This window comes from Carettochelys insculpta, chromosome 30, assembly GCF_033958435.1.
Source record: "Carettochelys insculpta isolate YL-2023 chromosome 30, ASM3395843v1, whole genome shotgun sequence".
Lineage (NCBI taxonomy): Eukaryota > Metazoa > Chordata > Testudines > Carettochelyidae > Carettochelys > Carettochelys insculpta.
This window is the reverse complement of record NC_134166.1, coordinates 10,022,501-10,040,657: the sequence shown is the minus strand read 5'-3', so window position 1 is coordinate 10,040,657 and position 18,157 is coordinate 10,022,501. Positions and strand designations below refer to the sequence as shown.

At 57.8% G+C, this 18,157-nt stretch overlaps 1 protein-coding gene across 2 annotated transcripts in view; it reads left to right on the top strand.

Moving 5' to 3' along the window:
- The first annotated feature begins 650 nt into the window (after positions 1 to 650).
- Positions 651 to 18,157, top strand: part of FCER1G (Fc epsilon receptor Ig) — a 22,232-nt gene continuing 4,725 nt past the window's right edge. For both annotated transcript variants that reach the window (XM_074981140.1, XM_074981139.1), the window contains exons 1-3: positions 651 to 1,409; positions 13,125 to 13,216; positions 14,565 to 14,612. In XM_074981140.1, the coding sequence (XP_074837241.1) occupies positions 1,355 to 1,409; positions 13,125 to 13,216; positions 14,565 to 14,612 (195 nt within the window). In that variant the 5' untranslated portion in view covers positions 651 to 1,354. The remainder of the gene's footprint in view (positions 1,410 to 13,124; positions 13,217 to 14,564; positions 14,613 to 18,157) is intronic.

Genomic DNA, 18,157 nt, shown 5'->3' with positions numbered 1-18,157 from the left:
GCTGCAAAGAAGCAGCAGCTCCAGGGTGTCATGTGCCTTGAGATAAGATGAGGGTTGCTGCAGGTGTGTCAGAACCATGCAGCCAGGTGCTGGTCCCACACCGTGGGTGTCGGGGCAGCGCACTGGCCCTGGGCTGGCGGGCACCAAGAAGTGCCTTGGACTTTTCTATGTCCAGCACCATGTTTTCCTCAGCCCCTCATCTCTGCCCCATCAATCTCCCCCGAGGGCTTCCGCCCCAAAGGGGGGCACCATGCTAACAATTAAAGGGGGGCTTGTATTTTCCCTTCGCGTTGGCTTTGCTGATCAGCCCCCAGAGCCTGACTTCCTGTCCCGCAGCCTGCATGAGCTGCGCACGCTCGGTGGGCATTTGGCCTCAGGAATGCCTTGAATGCCCATGGGGAGGGGCGGTGCGGAGTCAAAACCCAACAGAGCTAAGTAGAGGTCAGCTGGGCTGGAAGGCCCCTGGGTCGGCTCCAGAGCAGCCCTGCCCAGCCGCAGCGAGCGGGGTGGTGGCTGCAGAGAAGAGGGTACAGGGCAGCTGGGGGGCTTCTAAAGGGCCCTGAGGCAGCTGTAGTGAAGGGAGGGAGGTGGTTCTGGTCCCTGCGTGGTGCTGTAGCACAGATCTGGCCCCAGCACAGGGCTCTGGAGCAGGAGCAGGTTGCTAGGTTAGGAAGACTTGACTTGAGGTGGGGCTGGGCCTGGCTCTGTGGGAAGGGCTGCACCCTCAGCAAGGTGCCAGACTCCATCCAGGTCAGCTCCAAGGCATGAGGTGCGAAGGGCCCTCCCTGGGCCAGACCAAGAGCGGCCCTGGGCACCATCTCGCCGGGCACCTGGCGTGAATCCGAGCAGCCAGTCAGAGCTGCAGACCTGGGCAGAGCGTGGTGCTCGCAGGGGGGGCTGCATGGGGCGCTGGGTGAGAGCCAAGCCGGGGTGGATACTCCATTCACTAGTCTGCTAAAGCACCAGCCAGCTCCCAAGGGCCCCTGCCCGGGCTGGGCTGGGGGCATCGCACAGCCCTGGGTTACAGGGCGCTGCTGGTGCTTGAGCATTTGGTAATGGGCTGCCCCTGCCCCTTCCGGGAAAGGGCCTGGCCCCTGGGAACCGCCAGCTAGTTCCCTAACGCAACCAGCGGCAGGAGAAAAGGGAACTGCCCAGGCGCTGGCCGCGTGAAGAGTGAGGGAGCGAGTGGTGAGCACAGGAAGGCGTTGCTCTGTGGTTGTGGGGTGTCTGCTGAGTCAAGTGCCTGGGCCAGCCCAGCCCGGCTCACACCGGACAGTGCGTCTCCGCCGAGCAGCCCCAGGCAGGGAGCCGTCGACTCGCGTGACAGCTCCTGGGCTCGCAGCCGCCGGCCAGGATGAAGATGTGGCTTGTGCCTGCCCTGCTGCTGCTCCTCCGAGCTGAAGGCGCAGGTAGGGGTGGGGGCGGTGCGGTGGCCTCAGGGCTCTGGCCCGTCTCATGGGGCAGGTCCCAGAGGTGAGGGGAGCCATGGGAGCCCTCGTGCTGTGGCCTTGGGGAGGGACCTGGCCAGGGCAGCCAGCAGCTGGGGCCGGGGCCCCGAGGCTTTCGAAAGCCTGAGAGGTGGCGGCTGGCTGGGAGCAGGTCTGAGCCTGGGGCTGGGCCTTGCTGGGTCCTGTGCCTGGGCGGCTGTTCAAGGACTGGTTCTGAACGGTCCCTGCAAGCCGCCGTGTCCCAGGGGTGTGGGCTGGGGGCGGGGGCGGGGCTCTTCTGCGGGATGGGGGCTGCTGTCTCCTGTCTCTGGAGGGCCCGGAGCTAGGCCGGGTGCCTCGAACACGGGCTCGGTCCGCAGATGGGAAGGAATTGGTGCCTAAGGCCCTGGGAGGCCGCTAGAGGCCTGGGAAGGGGACAGAGTGCAGGTTCGGCGGCAGGGCTGGTGTCTCTGGGGCACGGGGCACTGCAGGGCGGCCCTGGGGCGAAGCGGCTGGCACCACGCTGGCTCTTCTGGTGCCCTCAGGCTGGTAGCAGCCATGTGCTTTGGCTGGAAGCTTTAACTGGGGCCAGGCCTGGGGGCAGCCTCTTGCTTTGCTCTGCCCTGTCTCCCACTGCCAGGCAGGAGCCCCTGTGCTGCTGGTGGAAGACCTCTGAGCTCCCCACGGCCCCCCAAACGAGTGACCCCGTGTCCCAGATCCCTGCCCAGCATCCCCTGGCACCACACTTGGAGTGCTCCACCCGCAGCGGTGCCCCCAGAGTGGGACAAAGTCCAGGTGCTGCTCTGCCCGGCCCCGCACAGACACGGACCCTGCCAGCAGCTGCAGCCATGCCAGGTTGCTCTGCAGAGCTGTCCAGCTGGGATGAGTGGGCATCGCTGCGGGGCCAGTTCCCTGGGGCACCCTGTGCATGCCGCCTGCCTCTACAGGTGCTGGGATCCCCACCTGAAGCCCTGCTCATGATGCCACAGGCTGGCTGCTCCCATGCGTGGCCTCCCGGGGGTCCGGTCGCTTGGACACGGCCATGCCTGAGCCTGTGTCTTCAGTTCTCAGTCGAGGGACCCACTTCCTGGTTCTGTGTCGTCCTTCCCCAGCTCCACACTGCTGCCCTTAAGTCCCCTATGCCCCACACCGCCCCTCGGCCCTGCACGTGTGTCCTAGACCCCCTTCATTGGAAAAGCCTCCTTGTTCCCTCACATTTCCGCTGAGGACAGGCACTCTGTCCCTACCCTGTCCTTCAGCCTGCATCCTGCAGACCCGGCGCACTGTCAGAAGAGTTGGGGTTTGCATGGATGTCCTGTCCCACGTTTTTCCCTCTTCCCTACAGCTCCTTGGGACCAGGCTGCCCCATGCCCAAAGGGCTGCAGGTCCCCATCTGGGAAGTGCTTTGGGATCTCAGAGGTTAGAAACTGCAGATCTGCGCCCCCCCCCCCCCCCCCCCCGAGCTCCCGCCCTCCCTCTGTATGGAAGCGTTCCTGGGGTGCCAGCCAAAGGCATCACCCCAGAGCCCAGAACACCCCTTTGCTGCTGGCTGATTGGCTGAACCACTCACTTCCCCCCCTCTCCCCCAGAGATGTGGGGAAGGGCTGGCTGGGGAGTGGGGGAGAGGGTGGGTCTGTGCTTCCCAGGGCTGATTGGAGAGGGCGGGGAGCTGACAGTCCTCCATGGTGTTGCTGCTAGAGGAATAACGGGGGGTCCAGCCTGGCCAGGGGCCCGGCAGAGCCCCTAGCCTTGAGTGCATATATCTTGTCACTGGGTTTTGTGGCTGGAAGGGCTTGTACCAGATCCTCATATGCCCCAGTTAGCCTGACGCTGGAGCTGAAGGGACTCGGGTGGGATTCCAGAGGCAGGTTGGGAGCACGGCTTCATGGGAAGTAGAGGTTGGCACAGGAGTGGCTGTGTTTGAGATTGCCAGCGGGGTGGAGAACGGCCAGACACGCTCTTCTGGGAGGTACTGGCCCTGAGGCTGTTTGCCAGCTTGCTCAAAAGAACAGCTGTCTGCAATTCTCGTAAGCAGGGCATTGTCATCGCGTGCCAGTGTCTCTAGGGGGGTCCTGCAGGGAGCAGCTCTTGGTCCTACTTTATTTATCAGTTGTATCGATGGTCTGGAAGTAAAACCTAAAGCCATCCCAGATGAAGTTTGCAACTGACACAAAAACAGGAGGGGGTGCAGGCAGAGGACAGGGGCCTGACAGTGTGGTCTGCATTGCTCGGTACATTGGGCCCAGGCCAACGAGGTGCATATGAATAGGGTTCAGTGTAACTGCGGACAGCCAGGAGCAAAGGACGCAGCCGAACTTCCAGAGTGGCGGACTCTGCCCTGGGGAGCAGGGACTCCGTGCAAGGGGTGGGTGTTGTGGTGGATGCTCAGCTGAACATGAGCTCTCCCTGGCCAAAAGAGCTCATGGGATGCTGCGCTGAACAAACGGGGGCAGGACGAGTTGGAGCCGAGAGGCGCTGGTGTGAGGGCGGCTGCAGCCCTGGGGCTGGGTCTGCATTCACCATCCGAGAAAGGCTGGGTGCTCCGTGAGGGACCTCGGCAGGAGCCGACACCCACGGGCTCCTGGAGAAAGGGTGAATTAAAACTCAGGAGAACTTGGTTTAATTCTAAGCTTGGACGCAGCCTCCCTGCAATGCTTGGTCACTGTGGGCCTCAGTTTCCCCTCAGTAAAAGGGGGATGGTTCCTCCTTCCTTGGCATGTTGAGCAGGAGGTGCTCAGGCAGACAGAGGGACAGACAGAGCCCCTGGCCTCAGGCTGAGGAGAGGGACTTGTAGGCTCTGCTCTTTTTTGGAGTCTGGGGAAGCTGGTTGCAGCAGTGCTGAGGGCTCTGCCAGCTGGGGCCTGGGGCCAGAGCTGCATTAAAGAGAGGCTTGAGGGGCTGCAGCCCAGGGCCCTGGGCTAAGAGGGGACCCCGGGCTGCGTGGAGGTGGGAGTCCTGGCACTGCCCTCATATGCAAGCTCTTCCCCTGCCATGCCCGTTGGCTCTGATTCCCAGCCAACAGCCAGGGGCTGAGGACAAGGCTCGATAGCGTCTGCCCCAGATGGGTCTCAGCCCTGCCCTCCCTGCAGTGTGGGGGAGAAAGGGCCTAAAGGTGCAGGGTGCTAGTGAGTCATTTGCGGCCTACACAGCCCGGATGCCTCGGCTCCTATCTTGGCCCCTGTCTCCCATCTCCTCCCTCTCTGCCAGTCAAGGCCCTGCGGGTGCCAGGGAGCCCAGCTGCAAGAGGGCGGTGGCTGAGGCAGCCAGCAGGGGCCAGGAAACACGTTTGCTGGCGGGTTGGTTCTTACTGCTCTGAGGAGAGCTGTCACAGCCCTGCTGCGAGGGGCACCTGGCACCCCAGGGATGGCCCTGAGCAGGGCTGGGCCGACGCATTCCTCTGCGACCTCTGCCAAAGCCCTTCCAGGTGCAAGGTGCCCTCTCCTTGCCAGGGTCCTGCCCTTATGTGTGCACCAGGTACCCTGCTTACACTGCCAGCTCTCCAGCTGGAGTGCCTCCTCCAGCCCCTGCTGGGCCGCCTGGCAGGGGTTACAGAGGACTGCGAGCGACCCCACAGCAAGTCAGAGCCAGGAATAGAATCTAGGTTCCCCGACGGCGGCTCCCATGTTCCAACCGCTAGGCTGCACCCCCATTGCTTGCTGCTTTGGAAGTGAGGCGTGCTAGGCGGGCCCTCGGTGCGTGGGATGGGGGGACGGGGCTGCAGCCTGGCTCTGCCCCACTTGATGGGCAGCATGCTGCAGCCGATCCTCTCAGCTTTCCCCATATGTGATGTTTGCCAAGCCCCTGCCCTGCAGGTATTCTCGGTGCTCAGGCCGACTTCCTGGGCCAGACACAAGCGCCTGCTGAGCTCCTGTGTTTCATGGGTTCTGTAGCATGTTAGTGACAAACCTGACCTGCCCAGGACTCCCGTGCCAGAGCGTGTGAGCTGGAGTGAGCTCACGTGTGTCAGAGGCCTGAGAGCCAAGGCAGGCGTGCCTACGGCTGGGTTGGTGCGTTAAAAGTAGCCCTGGGCACACTGGGCAGTCACTGTGTGAGCAGCATGGGGTTGTGCAGTTGTGATTTCCTATCCAAGGGAGCACACTCTTTGTGCACAGGTAAACACACATGCCTGTGTTCATGCATGCACCAGTGCGTGTTCCCCCAGCTGTGCTCACCCAAAATACCTGTATGCATGCACCCAAGTACCTGCAGGCAAACACCACCCATTCCTGTATACACTCGTGTGTGTGTGTGTGTGTGTACACATACATGCAGGTGATGCCTGTGTGCTAAAGCCATGTACATATACAGCTGGGGGGGCATGCCCTGGGTGTGTGTGTGTGTGTGTGTGCACGTGCACACACACACCCCTACATGCACCCTCACAAACACACAAGCTGGATTGGGCCCTTGGGCACCAAGCTCACGGGGGGCTTCCATGCCCCAGAAAACCATTAACAGGGGTTGACTCTCTCTAGTCCAGCACCCTGAATTTGCCAGCCCACAGGAGATCATATTGTGTAGCGCTTTGCCAACACTCCCACTGCTCAGTGGCCTCTTAGAGGACATCTAGGGTAAATTACAGTTAAACAACAGCACAGAACACTGAGCACCAGGACTAGTGGCTGCAAACAAACTTAGTGGGACCATGAGAAACATGGCCAGGCCCGTGATAAGCAGCCATCCGGCTAACCAAAATCATGCCGGGCTGGAGAAGCTCAACCTGCACAAAGAGCCCATGCAGCGTTTACACACTGCGAAGCCGATCCCAATGCATTATGCCTAAATGAGCGGCTCTGTTTTCCCGAACAGCAATGCAGCTGGCTAGCGATTAGCCATCTCAGAACTCAAAGGTGTTCCCTGCTTATCTGGGGTTAGAGCCGGTGGTTCTCCCATCAGCAAGCGTTTCTCTCCGGTCCTCACCAGCTTTCTTAAACTTGACCTCTCCACCAGTGGTGACTTGCTGGCGGTGGCTGATGCTTTTCCCTAAATGCTGAATTAACTTTAGGGAAAACAAAGAAGTGGGTGCATGTCCATGCCCAAATCGTGGGAGTTGACGTACGTCGGATTTGCAGACTCCATGATGACAATCACACGCAGTTGTCTATTCTTGACTAGACCTAACTAGAACGGAAGCACAGATAAGTTGCTTTGCACATTCTTACCCTTTATGTTGCTGTTTCTGTGGTTGCTTTCCTCACCCCCCTCCTCCTGCCCACCCCCAACTGGCTGGTTTGTAAGTCTGCTGCTGGGAAACGTGATACTTGTGTGCTACAGCCATGTTTTACTGTCTCCCAGAGAGTGAGTGCTCTGCTGGGGAAAGTGACTTTAATAAATGTGCAAATGTCACTTTTCCCAGCAGATTTACCCAGCCCCAAGGAGCCTGGGGACAGATCAAGTTCTGAGTGGGGAGCTCGACAGGGAGGCAGCAGGAGCCAGAGGTGAAGAGGAAATGGACAGGGGTTGGGGTGGCAGTGGGGGACAGGGGCAGTGGGGAGAAGTGAGGATATAGGGGCAGCACTGGGTCCTGCAGGGAGATGGGAAGGGGAGCCCAAGGCTGGCACCTGCTGTTGCATGGCCGGGGTGGCACAGGAGCCCGAGAGCCTGAAGTCCCATGACCAGATCCAGGCCCCAGCCCAAAACCGTGTACCCGGGAGTTGGAGCACACAGCCGAAGCCTGGGTTCTGACTCAGAATTGGTTACAAAGACGTAAGAGGTAAAATTGGTAACTAATACCCAACTTAACCAGTGGTGGGAATTCCAAGAAAGCTTTCCTTCACTGCAGGCTCCCAGCCGGGTTCCTCCCCTGCAGGGCCCACTCCCTCCGTTCAGTGGTGCTTTTTCCGTCTTTCATACCTCTTCTCTCCCCTGATGCTGTGAGTAGAGATCAGGGGAGAGACCGTTTGACGCGGTTGTTCCTCATGTTTATCTCCCTTCCTCCTCTTTGAGAATTGTCTTTCGCTGGGTGGAGGCGGCAGTTAGTCTATCTATACTGGACCCTTCAGCTGTTTGATTGCCAAGATGTAAACTTCGCACTCACATGTCTTCCTCCTACCAAAGAACAGCTGCTTACCCAGGTCCTGATCCAGCTGATCTTGTTGACAAATGCCTATGGCTATGCCACTGCAAGGTCTCTGGGGTAGCCGTTCTACAGGTTACCATATTTGAACCTTCACAAAAAAAGGACACCCCTGTGAGGAAATTTGTCTGTATCACTATCTACCAACTCACTTTGTATTAATGTACTAGATATATTACAACACATTAACACCATGTGAGTTGGTAGATTGTGATACAGGTACCTCCCTCTCAGCGGTGTCCTCTTTTTTGAAAGTTCAAATATGATAATCCTACCAGTTGTATTTTTTTTCATACCAACCGATAAACATTTTAGAGGGATAGCTGCGTTAGTCTGCATATTTGCAAAGCAAAGCAAGCAGTCCCGTAGCACCTTAAAGACTAACAATGTTATTTATTAGGGAAATGAGTTTTGTGGGAAAGACCCACTTCTTCAGATTCTTCTGATGAAAGTGCTAGAATAGACAAAGTCTCAGGAAAGGATCTGGGTTGCTTCCCCGGGTTTGGAATATGCCTCAACATGCAACATCAGCCAGTAGAATTCTACAACTTTGCATACAACATTGCAAATGTATTTTACCAGGACAATAATGACCAGCAAATTATGAGTTTTAAGGGCACCGCGCAAGGCGTACTTCCCACGCAATTGTTCATAGCTTTGTAAACAGGATGAACGCAGACAGTGACAAGGAGCAACTGGAGTTCTAATCCACAGCCTCATCCCAGTGAAGGTTATGGTACGTGGAGGCCACGAGCCAGAGGGGGGCAGGGGACAGCCCCTGCCAGCTGGTACATTGACAACAAGTGTGCCGGCTGCCAGTTTGTCATGGGACAACCTGGGCTGGTGGGCGTGAGTGCCATCCCAGTGGGACAAGCAGAGACGCCCGTCTGGATGTGGGTAGGGTGTGGAGCTGTAGTGAGCAAGGACAGGCCTGGATTAAAATGGGCTCTTGGTGGGAGTTCAGGACCCCCAACCACTGGAAAAGCCCAAACTGTCTGAGGCTTTGTTGACGCTATGCCGGACTACACGACTGCTGCTCAGGGTCGATCTTCCGGGGTTCGATTTCACGCGTCTAGCATGGAGGCATGACATCGACCTCTCGGGGTCACAGTCAACCCCTGTACTCCTCGAGAGAAACTCTCCCGTCGACCTTCCCCAGCATGGACAGCCAAGTTAGCCGAGCCCAGATACGTCAATTTCAGGTACGCAATTGCCATAGCTCAAGTTGCATATCTGTGGTCAACTTACTTTGCCTAGTGTGGATGTAGCCTTCGTGGTGCGCTGACCTCGTGGCGGCTGAGCCAAACCTGAGTGGGGGGGCGGGGCGCAGGTGGTGGGAGGCCGAACTAACGCTGGGGCTTGCGTAGTGCCCCGATACCAGGGAGAGGGGCAGCAGGACGAGCCCTATGAGAGAAGGCATTAGCTCAGATGCAGGCATGTGCGCTGAGCCAGAGGGAAGGGCTGGTGGGAATGGATTAGCTGGGAGCAGGGAGGGGATAACTGGCTGGCTGGACAGATCGACTGAACCATGCTTGCACCCCGCTAGAGACGCGCGAAAGGAAGCCCTGTAGGGCTTAAAGAGCTGCTTCCTGAGCAGATGCTGGTGCAGGAGCTAGTTAACCACCCCCACTAGCTGCCTCCACCACAGGGCTGGGGCCCCGGTTCCCACTGATCTCTAGGGTTCTGCACTTGCTGTGGGGAAGAAACAGAGGAACTGGGAGCTGCTGCCACGCCAGTGCAGGGGGAAGCCACTGCAGAGCTGGTCCGGCCCCAGGGTGCTCACCCCAGCTGGGGCACTGCGTGGCCTGCCCTGGGAAGAGGCAGAGGGTTGGAGTATTTATAGACGCTGTCAGTGAGGCCCGTTGTTGTCAGTACCCTGGACAGGATCGCACAGACATCACCCAAGCCGTGCTGCTGCTTGTGGCTTCACGACCTTGGGGGAAAGCGCTCGAGACACAAGTTGACCACAGACACAGGTTCCATTTCTGGCTTGAGCTGAGAGGCTGTTTCTGGGCGGACCAGTGGGGAACCAGGGGCCTGGGGGAGGGGAGGGGCTGCTCATCCCAGGAGTGGTGCCTCTCAGGAGACCCGGGTCCCAGCTGAGTCGTGGGGCAGCAGGCACCTGGTTTCACAGGGCCAGGGCTGGGTCCCTGTGTTTGCACCAGGGATCTCATGCTGAATCCCCGGGTGCTGCTGTGCCCTGAGGGGAGGAGGGAGAGTCCAGCTCTGCTTGAGTGCTGTAGCCAGGGGGTCTTCCGCCATAGCACCCCTCCCCAGAGCTGGGACCCGGCTCCCTGAGCTGGAAGGCCCCAACTGGAAGGACGAGAGGGCTGGGGAATAGACAGGCCCAGAGTGATTGGGCTGCAGCCCCATTAGGGCTTCCAAGACAGGCAATGAACCTGTCATCCGTGTGGCAGCCAGAGCAGGGACCTGAGCAGTGGTATGGCGTGGCCCCCTTCACTGCTGCTGGGGGGTGGGGGGGAATGCAGGGGGGTTGTGCTCAGCTAAGAGGTGCTCCTGGAGTCCCCAGCTCACAGGGATGGAGGCTAGGGAGCAGCGCTCCCTCTACTTTTTTTCCACTGATGAGGAATAAATTTTATTGCATGCACCCATTCATGTGCAGATGTGCACCACCCATAGACACAAATGCTGCTGGGTGTGTATCCTAATCAGCTGGCAGCACCTGGCTCTCTCCTGGGTGGCTGCCCCAGTGCATATGTAACCCACACATCTAGGAGGGGTTCATTGTCCCATGGGGGTGGCACAGAAAGAGAGAGCGCGAGAGAGACTGTGTCTCTTCTGCAGCCTTAACTGGGAGCCATCAGGCTTTCAGCTCAAATGGGAGAGGCGCCTGCGCTGAGGTCCCGGTCGGTCTGTGGGTGGTTACACTCATCTTACAGCCCTGTGAGGGAGTCCTGCCCTGACTACACCCCAGTTAGCTCTGACCTCCCCTCTTCCCTGAGTGCTTTTCTGTAGGAACCTCAGGCTGGTTTCACCAGGGCACTCTGCGTGAGCAGCGCTGTGCCCGGAGTCCCTGCCCACCCACCCCATTGTGCAAAAACAGCAGCCAGCTGCTCCTGGGCCCCTCAGTGGGCTACACCCGTGCCTGGGAGCCAGTACACCCGGGTGCTCTTCTGCTTTCAGCCGGTGGGGCAATGGCCATGGGGCATCACTTCCCCTTCTGAGCCTCAGGACAAGCAGATAACTCTGACTCGCCTAAAAGGAGCAGGGGTTGGGGGGGTGGGATTAGTTGGTGTTTTTGCAAGGCTGATGCAAAGGACAGAAAGTGCATTCAGCGCTCAGCGCTCAGAGCAACTGACAGAGGTGGGTGATTCAGATTTCCTGACCAGTCACCCTCTGACCACTTGACTGTGCTGCATCCGATACACTAATGCCATCCCCTCCCCTGTCATGCACGCACACACACACACACACACTTTCTTGCTGCCACACAACTACCCACACACAACTTCAGCTGATGTCTTGCTGGGACCGAGTGCTGGTGTTTCACTGTCAGGGGCAGGTAACTGTGGCTCACACTGTCAGTTACCTGCACCTGTTTATGAGATGCCAGCACAGCTTTGGAGCCAGGCACCCAGGTGAGCTCCAGGCTCCCGCCCACTCCTCTCTCAGCCCCCGCAGTGACTGTGGGCTCCTCCGGTGCCCAAGGGGCGTGCTCTTAACTCTCCTTCGCTAACCTGGTTCACAACAGCAGCTCAGGTGTAGAACCAATGAGCTCCAGGGGCTGAATTTTTGCTGCTAGCCTGAGCTACTGGGCCCTGAGGAGTGTTCCCCGGGAGCTGCACATGTGGGCGGCCATCCAGGAGCGACTCAGATACTACGCAGCTGATTAGCAGAGCACCCACAGCTTGTGTGTCTACTGGTGACCTCAAGAGGTCGAGTCCAGTCCCCTGCCTCACAGCAGGACCAAGCACCATCTAGAGTCTCTGGACCATCCCTGACAGGTGTCTGTCTAACCAGCTGTTAAATATCACCAGTGATGGAGATTCCACAACCTCCCTGGGCAATTTATTCCAGTGTTTAACCACCCTGACAGCCAGGAAGGTTTTCCTAATGTCCAACCTAAACCTCCCTGGCTGCAGTTAAGCCCATTGCTCCTCGTCCTGTCCTCAGAGGCCCAGGAGAACAATTTTCCCTCCCTCCTCCTTGTAACCCTCTTTTAAGTACTAGAAAACCGTGATCATGTCCCCTCCAAGTCTTCTCTTTTCTCAGCTAAACAAGCCCAGTTCTTTCAGCCTTCCCTCGTGGCTCATGTTCTCGAGACCTTTGACCATTCATGTTGCTTTTCTCTGGCCCTTCTCCAAATCTTTCTTGAAATGTGGGGCCCAGAACTGGACACAACATTCCAGTTGAGGCCTAATCAGGGCAGAGTAGCACAGACGAGTGACCTCATGTCCTGCTCGCGATGCTCCTGTTAACGCATCCATCCATCCCCATACAATCTCTCTCTCTATCCGTACCCACGCTCTATCTGTCAGTCAGTCAGCTTATCTGTCTCTCTTCCATTCCTGTGTGATCTCACATGGATGTGGTGTGGCTCCTTAGTGCTGGGAAGCTGCAGCCAAACTGGAGGGAAGGCAGAGGGAAGTGAGAGTCATTCAGGGCTGGAGGGAACCAGAAGGAGCTGACAGAGTTTAGCTTTGCTCAGGGAAGTCTAGCTGGGCTGTGAGGGTGGGGCCAAGGCTTCTCTGCAGATGTTTGAGGAGGAGAGAAGTTCTGAAGGCTGACTGAGCAGGGCAGGGAACACAGAATCCTAGGGCTGGAAGGGATCTCAGGAGGTCATTGAGTCCAGCCCTCTGTGCAAAGCAGAATCCACCCTAGCTAACTCATCCCAGCCAGGGTTTTGTCAAGCCAGGACTTAACCTCCAGGGATGGAGATTCCACCACCTCTCTAGGTACCACATTCCAGTGCTTCACCACCCTCCTAGTGAAGCAGTTTTTCCTAACATCCAGCCTACTCCTCTCCCTCTGTAATGTCAGACCGTTGGTCCTTGTTCTACCGTCTGTCACCACTGAGAACAGTTTCTCACCCTCCTCTTTAGAGCTCCCCTTCAGGAAGTTGAAGGCTGCTATTAAATCAACTCTCAGTCTTCTCTGCAAACTAAACAAGCCCAAATCCCTCAGCCTGTCCTCATAGGTCTTGTGCTCCAGCCCCTTAATCATTTTTGTTGCCCTCCGCTGAACCTGCTCCAGCACATCCACATCCTTTCTGAAGTCTACATTCCATACGAGGAGAGAGAAAGACTGTGACTTCTGAGTTGGGAAAAGAGATGATTAAAGGGGAGATCTAACATGCCCCTTGACATGGGTGTATCAGCCTCTCCAGGGCACTGGTGGAAGCCTCATTGCTTGAGGCCTTCCAGACTGGGCTGGGCTAAGGAGGGATGGGCACCAGTGGCCAGGCTGGCAGGCAGGGGAGCCAGCTGCTTGTATAGGAGTCGGGCACCTGCTCGGGATTGCTGTGACTCGTCCTACGCCCTGGAAAGCCCCTTCCTGCTGGGCTGGGCGGGACGATGGGGCAAGCCCCCCAGTGCAGCAGCAGGAAGCTGCATCCCCTCGCCCCTTGGCAGAGAAGCTAATGACACCTCTCCTCCCCACAGCGGCTCTGGCTGAACCCGAGCTGTGCTACGTGCTGGATGCCATCCTCTTCATCTACGGCATCGTCCTGACCGTGCTCTACTGCCGCCTGAAGGTGAGGCTCTGGGGCCGCTCTCCCCCCCGTCGCTAGGGGCCCCTGGCGGCATGGCGGGCAGGGCAGCTGCTGGGGGGCTCCAGAAATAGCTGTGGGGTTGGGAGGTCCCACCTCTGCAGTGGAGCATTAGCATAGCAGTGCTGCAGGGAGAGCTGCAGAGCCAGACGGCCAGAGCCTGGGGGAGCTGCCCAGCCGGTCCCGCCCCAGCCGGCACCGCTGGGCTCTTGATTGCACGAGCAGCAAATTCACGTTTTGGAAAAGAATGAAATCATGGGCAGAAGAGAGGAGAACAGCCAGTTTGCAGCATTGTTCTGCTTCCCCTTGCAACGTGCTGGCCCGTGGCCCCTCTGCCAGGATTACCCCAGTGGTGGGGAGCTCTCAGCTGGCACAGTGAGGCCTCTCTCCCATTAGCTGATGGCACAGGGGGTGGGGGCAGCCACAGCGATCCCTTTAAGCTGAGCGCCTGGGCAGGTGCCACCCAGCTGATTAGCAGAGCCTCCCACCCCCACCAGCAGTATGTGGTGCCCATCTGAACATGCCTTGGTGTGCAGAACAAAATTTATTCTTCCATGGATGTTAAAAATGAGAGGGACCCATGGCTGGAGGCAGAGTGGAAATGAGAGCGGGGGACCTGGAGGGTGAATGGCATGTAAGATGTTGCAGCAGCGGTACCCAGCAGACAAAGGGGAGCATCTCCTCCCCCTTGCCCTGCTCCAGAAGCAAGGTTGGCCCAATTCTTCAGGCCCTAGGACGTGGGGAACCAGGAGTCAGTTGCAAGGCTCTGCCCTCAGCATGTCTAGGCTGGGTGGGAGCTCGGGTCGATGGACTCACTTACAGAAATGGCCGTGCAGCTGGGGGAGCCTGTGGCTGCCTGACGACAAACCCACCCAGGCCCACTGGATCCGTACGTGGGTGGCTGACCTGAGCAGCTGGGGCTGCCCTTTGACTTCGAGTGCACCAGCTGGGGGGAAGGTAGGACCTGGCAGGTGTCCTGAGCTGGGCTGCCTGCTTCCTGCTGTAGTGCGGCGCAGCCCAGTGTGTCCTGGGGCCAGTCCTGGAGCCTCTGTGTCTCCTCGCCCCAGCTGTACACCGTGGGGGGTGGCCCCAATCTGCCTCCCAGCTCTGCGTGGTGGAGAACACTGCCAGTCTGGGGAGGTGCTCAGCTAACCAGGCCAGTACCACCGCCCGGGGTCCAGGCTTAGCTAGTACCATTTAGTGCATCCCGTGGCCTGCTCTGCATGGTGCGGGGCTGGATGTGAACTGTTCCCCGCCCCTTCAGCTGCGAATCTGCTCCCCCAGAGGTTTCAGGGGCTGCTCTTTAATTCCTGCTTTTCACTTCCCTTTCCAGCTCCAGGTTCGAAGAAAACCCAAGGCTGACCCCACCGCAGTCTACGAGGTACGTCCAGTTCTGCCGGTTACTCCCTTGCCAGGGAGTTTGCACCAGGGCCTCGTGGGTCCCGCAGACGCACAGCTCAACTCAGCCCTTGCGTCGTTTGCCTTTGTCTGTGTCTCATTGACTCTCAGGCCAGCTGAGTCCAGCTTGGACCGACTCCTTTGGTCAGGTTCCACAGTGCAGCTCTCATGGACAGACCGGGGCCAGGGACTTAGCTGCGGGGGAGGGACATGTTATTTGGGATCACAGAATCACGGGGCTGGAGGGGACCTCAGGGGGTCATCTAGTCCATCCCCCTGTTCAAGCAGGATCAACCCCCACTAAGTCATCCCAGCCAGCACCTTGTCAAGCCAGGACTTAAAAATCTCGAGGGATGGAGAATCCACCACCTCTCTAGACAACGAATTCCAGTGCTTCACCTCCCTCCTGGGGAAGTAGTTTTTCCTAATATCTAATCTACACCTCTCCCTCTCCAACTTCAGACCATTGCTCCTTGTTCTGCCATTTGACACCACTGAGACCAGTCTCTCTCCATCCTCTTTCGAGCCTCCTTTCAGGGAGTTGAAGGCTGCTATCAAATCGCCCCTCAGTCTTCTCTTCTGTAAACTGAACAAGCCCAAATCCCTGAGCCCCTCCTCATAGGTCTAGGTCATTAGGGATGCGACACTGAGGGCGAGTCCGTTCTGTGCTGAAGTTGGAGCCTGACACCACAGGGCAGGGCAGCCGGGTGCACGGTGGGGAGCAAAGACCCAGACCCTTGTCCCTGCTCTTTGCAGTTTGACTGACCCACCTTTGCAACGCCCTCTAAGGGCTGTGCCTGAAATACTAGAGCTGTGTCATGGTGTGTCTCCGGGAGGGCCCCGGCTCTGTCCTAGTCCCGATGAGGGTTCGCCAGTTCCCATCATTTGCACCTTGGCCAGTGGTGACCATTCCTGGTTTTCCATATCTTGCTCCACTTGACTTCTGGACCAAAGTATCCTCGGTGGCCTCATGCCGCTCCCCACCGCAGGATGCAAATGGTTGGCACCTTTCCCCGGTACTCAATGTGGTGAAAACCAACCAGAGTGAAGCTGGAGGGGCCGTGTGTTCTGTGCTGGCTGGGCGCGTGGACGAGGCAGGATCTGCCTCTCCTCTGACCCGAGCTGGGTGACATAGGCCCTCAAGTAAAGCCCTCAAGCATTTTCCAAACACTTGTTGCCATCCCTGTGGGCTGGGAAATGGGACTCTCAGTGCCCGGTACCTCCACTCCAAGCCTGGACATTCCTCGGGCTTGGGCTGGAAGTGGGTTGCAAACATTCCATTCCCTTCGCTCAGAACCAGGGTTTTGAGCCAGCCGCCCCATTGTGGCCCTAGGCAGGTCGTGCTCAGGGAGTTCCCTCTGCGTAGGAGCATGGGAAATTTCCTGAGAAATCCTGCCTGAGGTCTGGGAGTCCCATTCCTCCAGAGACGAATCCAAGATTTTAGTGATTACAAACATCCTGAGGCTTGGGAGCCCCAGCCTGCTCAGGGAAGCCAGAGACGCTGTAGCTGAGAAGAGGCTGCTGGCTGTTTGAGCCAGACCAGGCCATGGCCAGGCAATGCTGGTGCAGAGCTCACACAGCTGTAGTCACCCTGTTATACCTGGAAGGCTAAACCCCAGAGTGCCTCGAGTACCACTTACCAGAGGGAATAGAAAGGCCTCTGGGAACAGGGCTTAGAGCAAACATCGCATGGCAGACAAAGCACGTTGCCTTCGCATGCATTTGTGAGTGTCCTGGGTCTTGCCAAGGTCAAGTGCTGAAATTTGACCATTTGCCCTCTATGGACGGTCTGAGAGCTGGTGACAGATTACAAGTCACTAAGAGTCCTACTTACAACAGCTTTATTAATAAATGAAGACGCAGAGCTTTACCGTTCAGGTGGCGTTTGGGAGCATTAGCTGGTCTTTTGTTAACCCACAGGCGGCCTGGCTTTGGGTAAGCTCCCGGCTGCCTGGGGGAGGAGGTTGCGGGGTTGAGTTCCCATCTCATGTGCTGATGAAAATTGGCTCGTGTGCCGCTCTTGGCACCTGTGCCGGGGTTGGCTGACCCCTGATCTAGAGAATGCAGCAGAGGCCGGATTTCAATGCAGTGGTTAGCACATCATCTGTTAACACAGGGGTGAGCAAACTTTTTACGTCAGGCTCCCCTTTTCCTCCCTGCATGTAGCAGGCCCTCCCCCAACCTGTCCAATGTAACCCAACCTCACGGTAATTTCGGTTATGTTCAGATGAAAAAAGCCAAAGCCCTTTCGGCGTGGTGAAGAAAATAAGTCTGTGGGATGTAAAAACTTGCTGAATCGGTACATAAAACCGGTAACATAGTTCAACATTTTTAATGAGATGGATGAGACCCGGTAGCTGCTTGTGCACCCCCCTTAGGAAATTTCACACACCCCCCGAGGGGGCCCGGCCCAGCCACCCCTTTGCCCACCCCTGTGTTAACCTCTTCCTTGCAGAGGTCAGCTAAGCTGGCTGGGAGGTGGCACGGTCACAGGGCCCTGGGTTGCCATAGAAGAAAGAGGACACCCCGGCAAGGGAGTGTATATACAGTCCATTAATGCAACATGAGTTGGTAGATACTGGTTGAGATACACTCCCTTGCAGGGGTGTCGTCTTTATTGAAAGGTCGAATATGGGAACCTTAGCCTGGCTAAAGGAGTTAAAAAAGGTGGCTCATTGACAGCAGTGGGCTGTGGCGGTGGCGGGACAGTGCTGGGTGCTGACTCATTTGGTACCTTTGTTAAGGGCCTGGAGGAAGAGGGCAGAAGCTCAGGACTGGGCCACATTGATATAAAGTGGGGAGGAGCTGTGAGCAGGTCAGAGGATGGGCAGAAAAGATCGCAGGGGCCTGGGCTGGGAGCAAATCACCCCAGGCTCAGCGTGAGGAGAGAACGTGGATGAACCGCTCTGATGAAAGACATCTGGGGGGAGAGTACCAGCCAGAAGAGAGCCGACCGGAGCCTGCCAGGCTGTAGGGATTCCTGTGGGGTCCTGGGCTTCGTACAGGGCCAGGAGGTGTTACCCAGTGTCAAGCTCATCCCTGCACAGCACTGGAGGCACCTTGTCTCACAGAGATCCTGGTGAAGGGCAGTTCAGAAGGGAGTCTGGAAGCATTAATGGCTGTGTGCTGTTCTGAACCAGAGACCTTGTGCACGTTAGGCAAATATGACAGCTGCTACACTGAGGAAGGCTGGCCCAGTTCTACCTCTCTGGGTTGGCTTATGGGGAGAGTGGCGAGGGGCGACCCCAGCCACATGTGAAAAAAACCAAGCCAGGAGGAGAGCCCTGGGAGGCGGGAGGGGGAAGGGGTAGGAGCAGGACGAACGGGATGAACTGAAAAACCCTGTAGGCCCAGGATAGTGCAGAATTTCCACTTCTGCATCCGGCCAGAACCACAAAGTGCAGAGGCAGCTGCAGAGCGAGGCCAAGAGGAAGGAAGCGGAACTCAGTTTGTTTTCAGTCTTCCAAGAGTTCCAGTTTTGGGCTGAGGTCCGAGAGAGGCGCGAGCTGGCGTGGGGGTGGGGGTGTG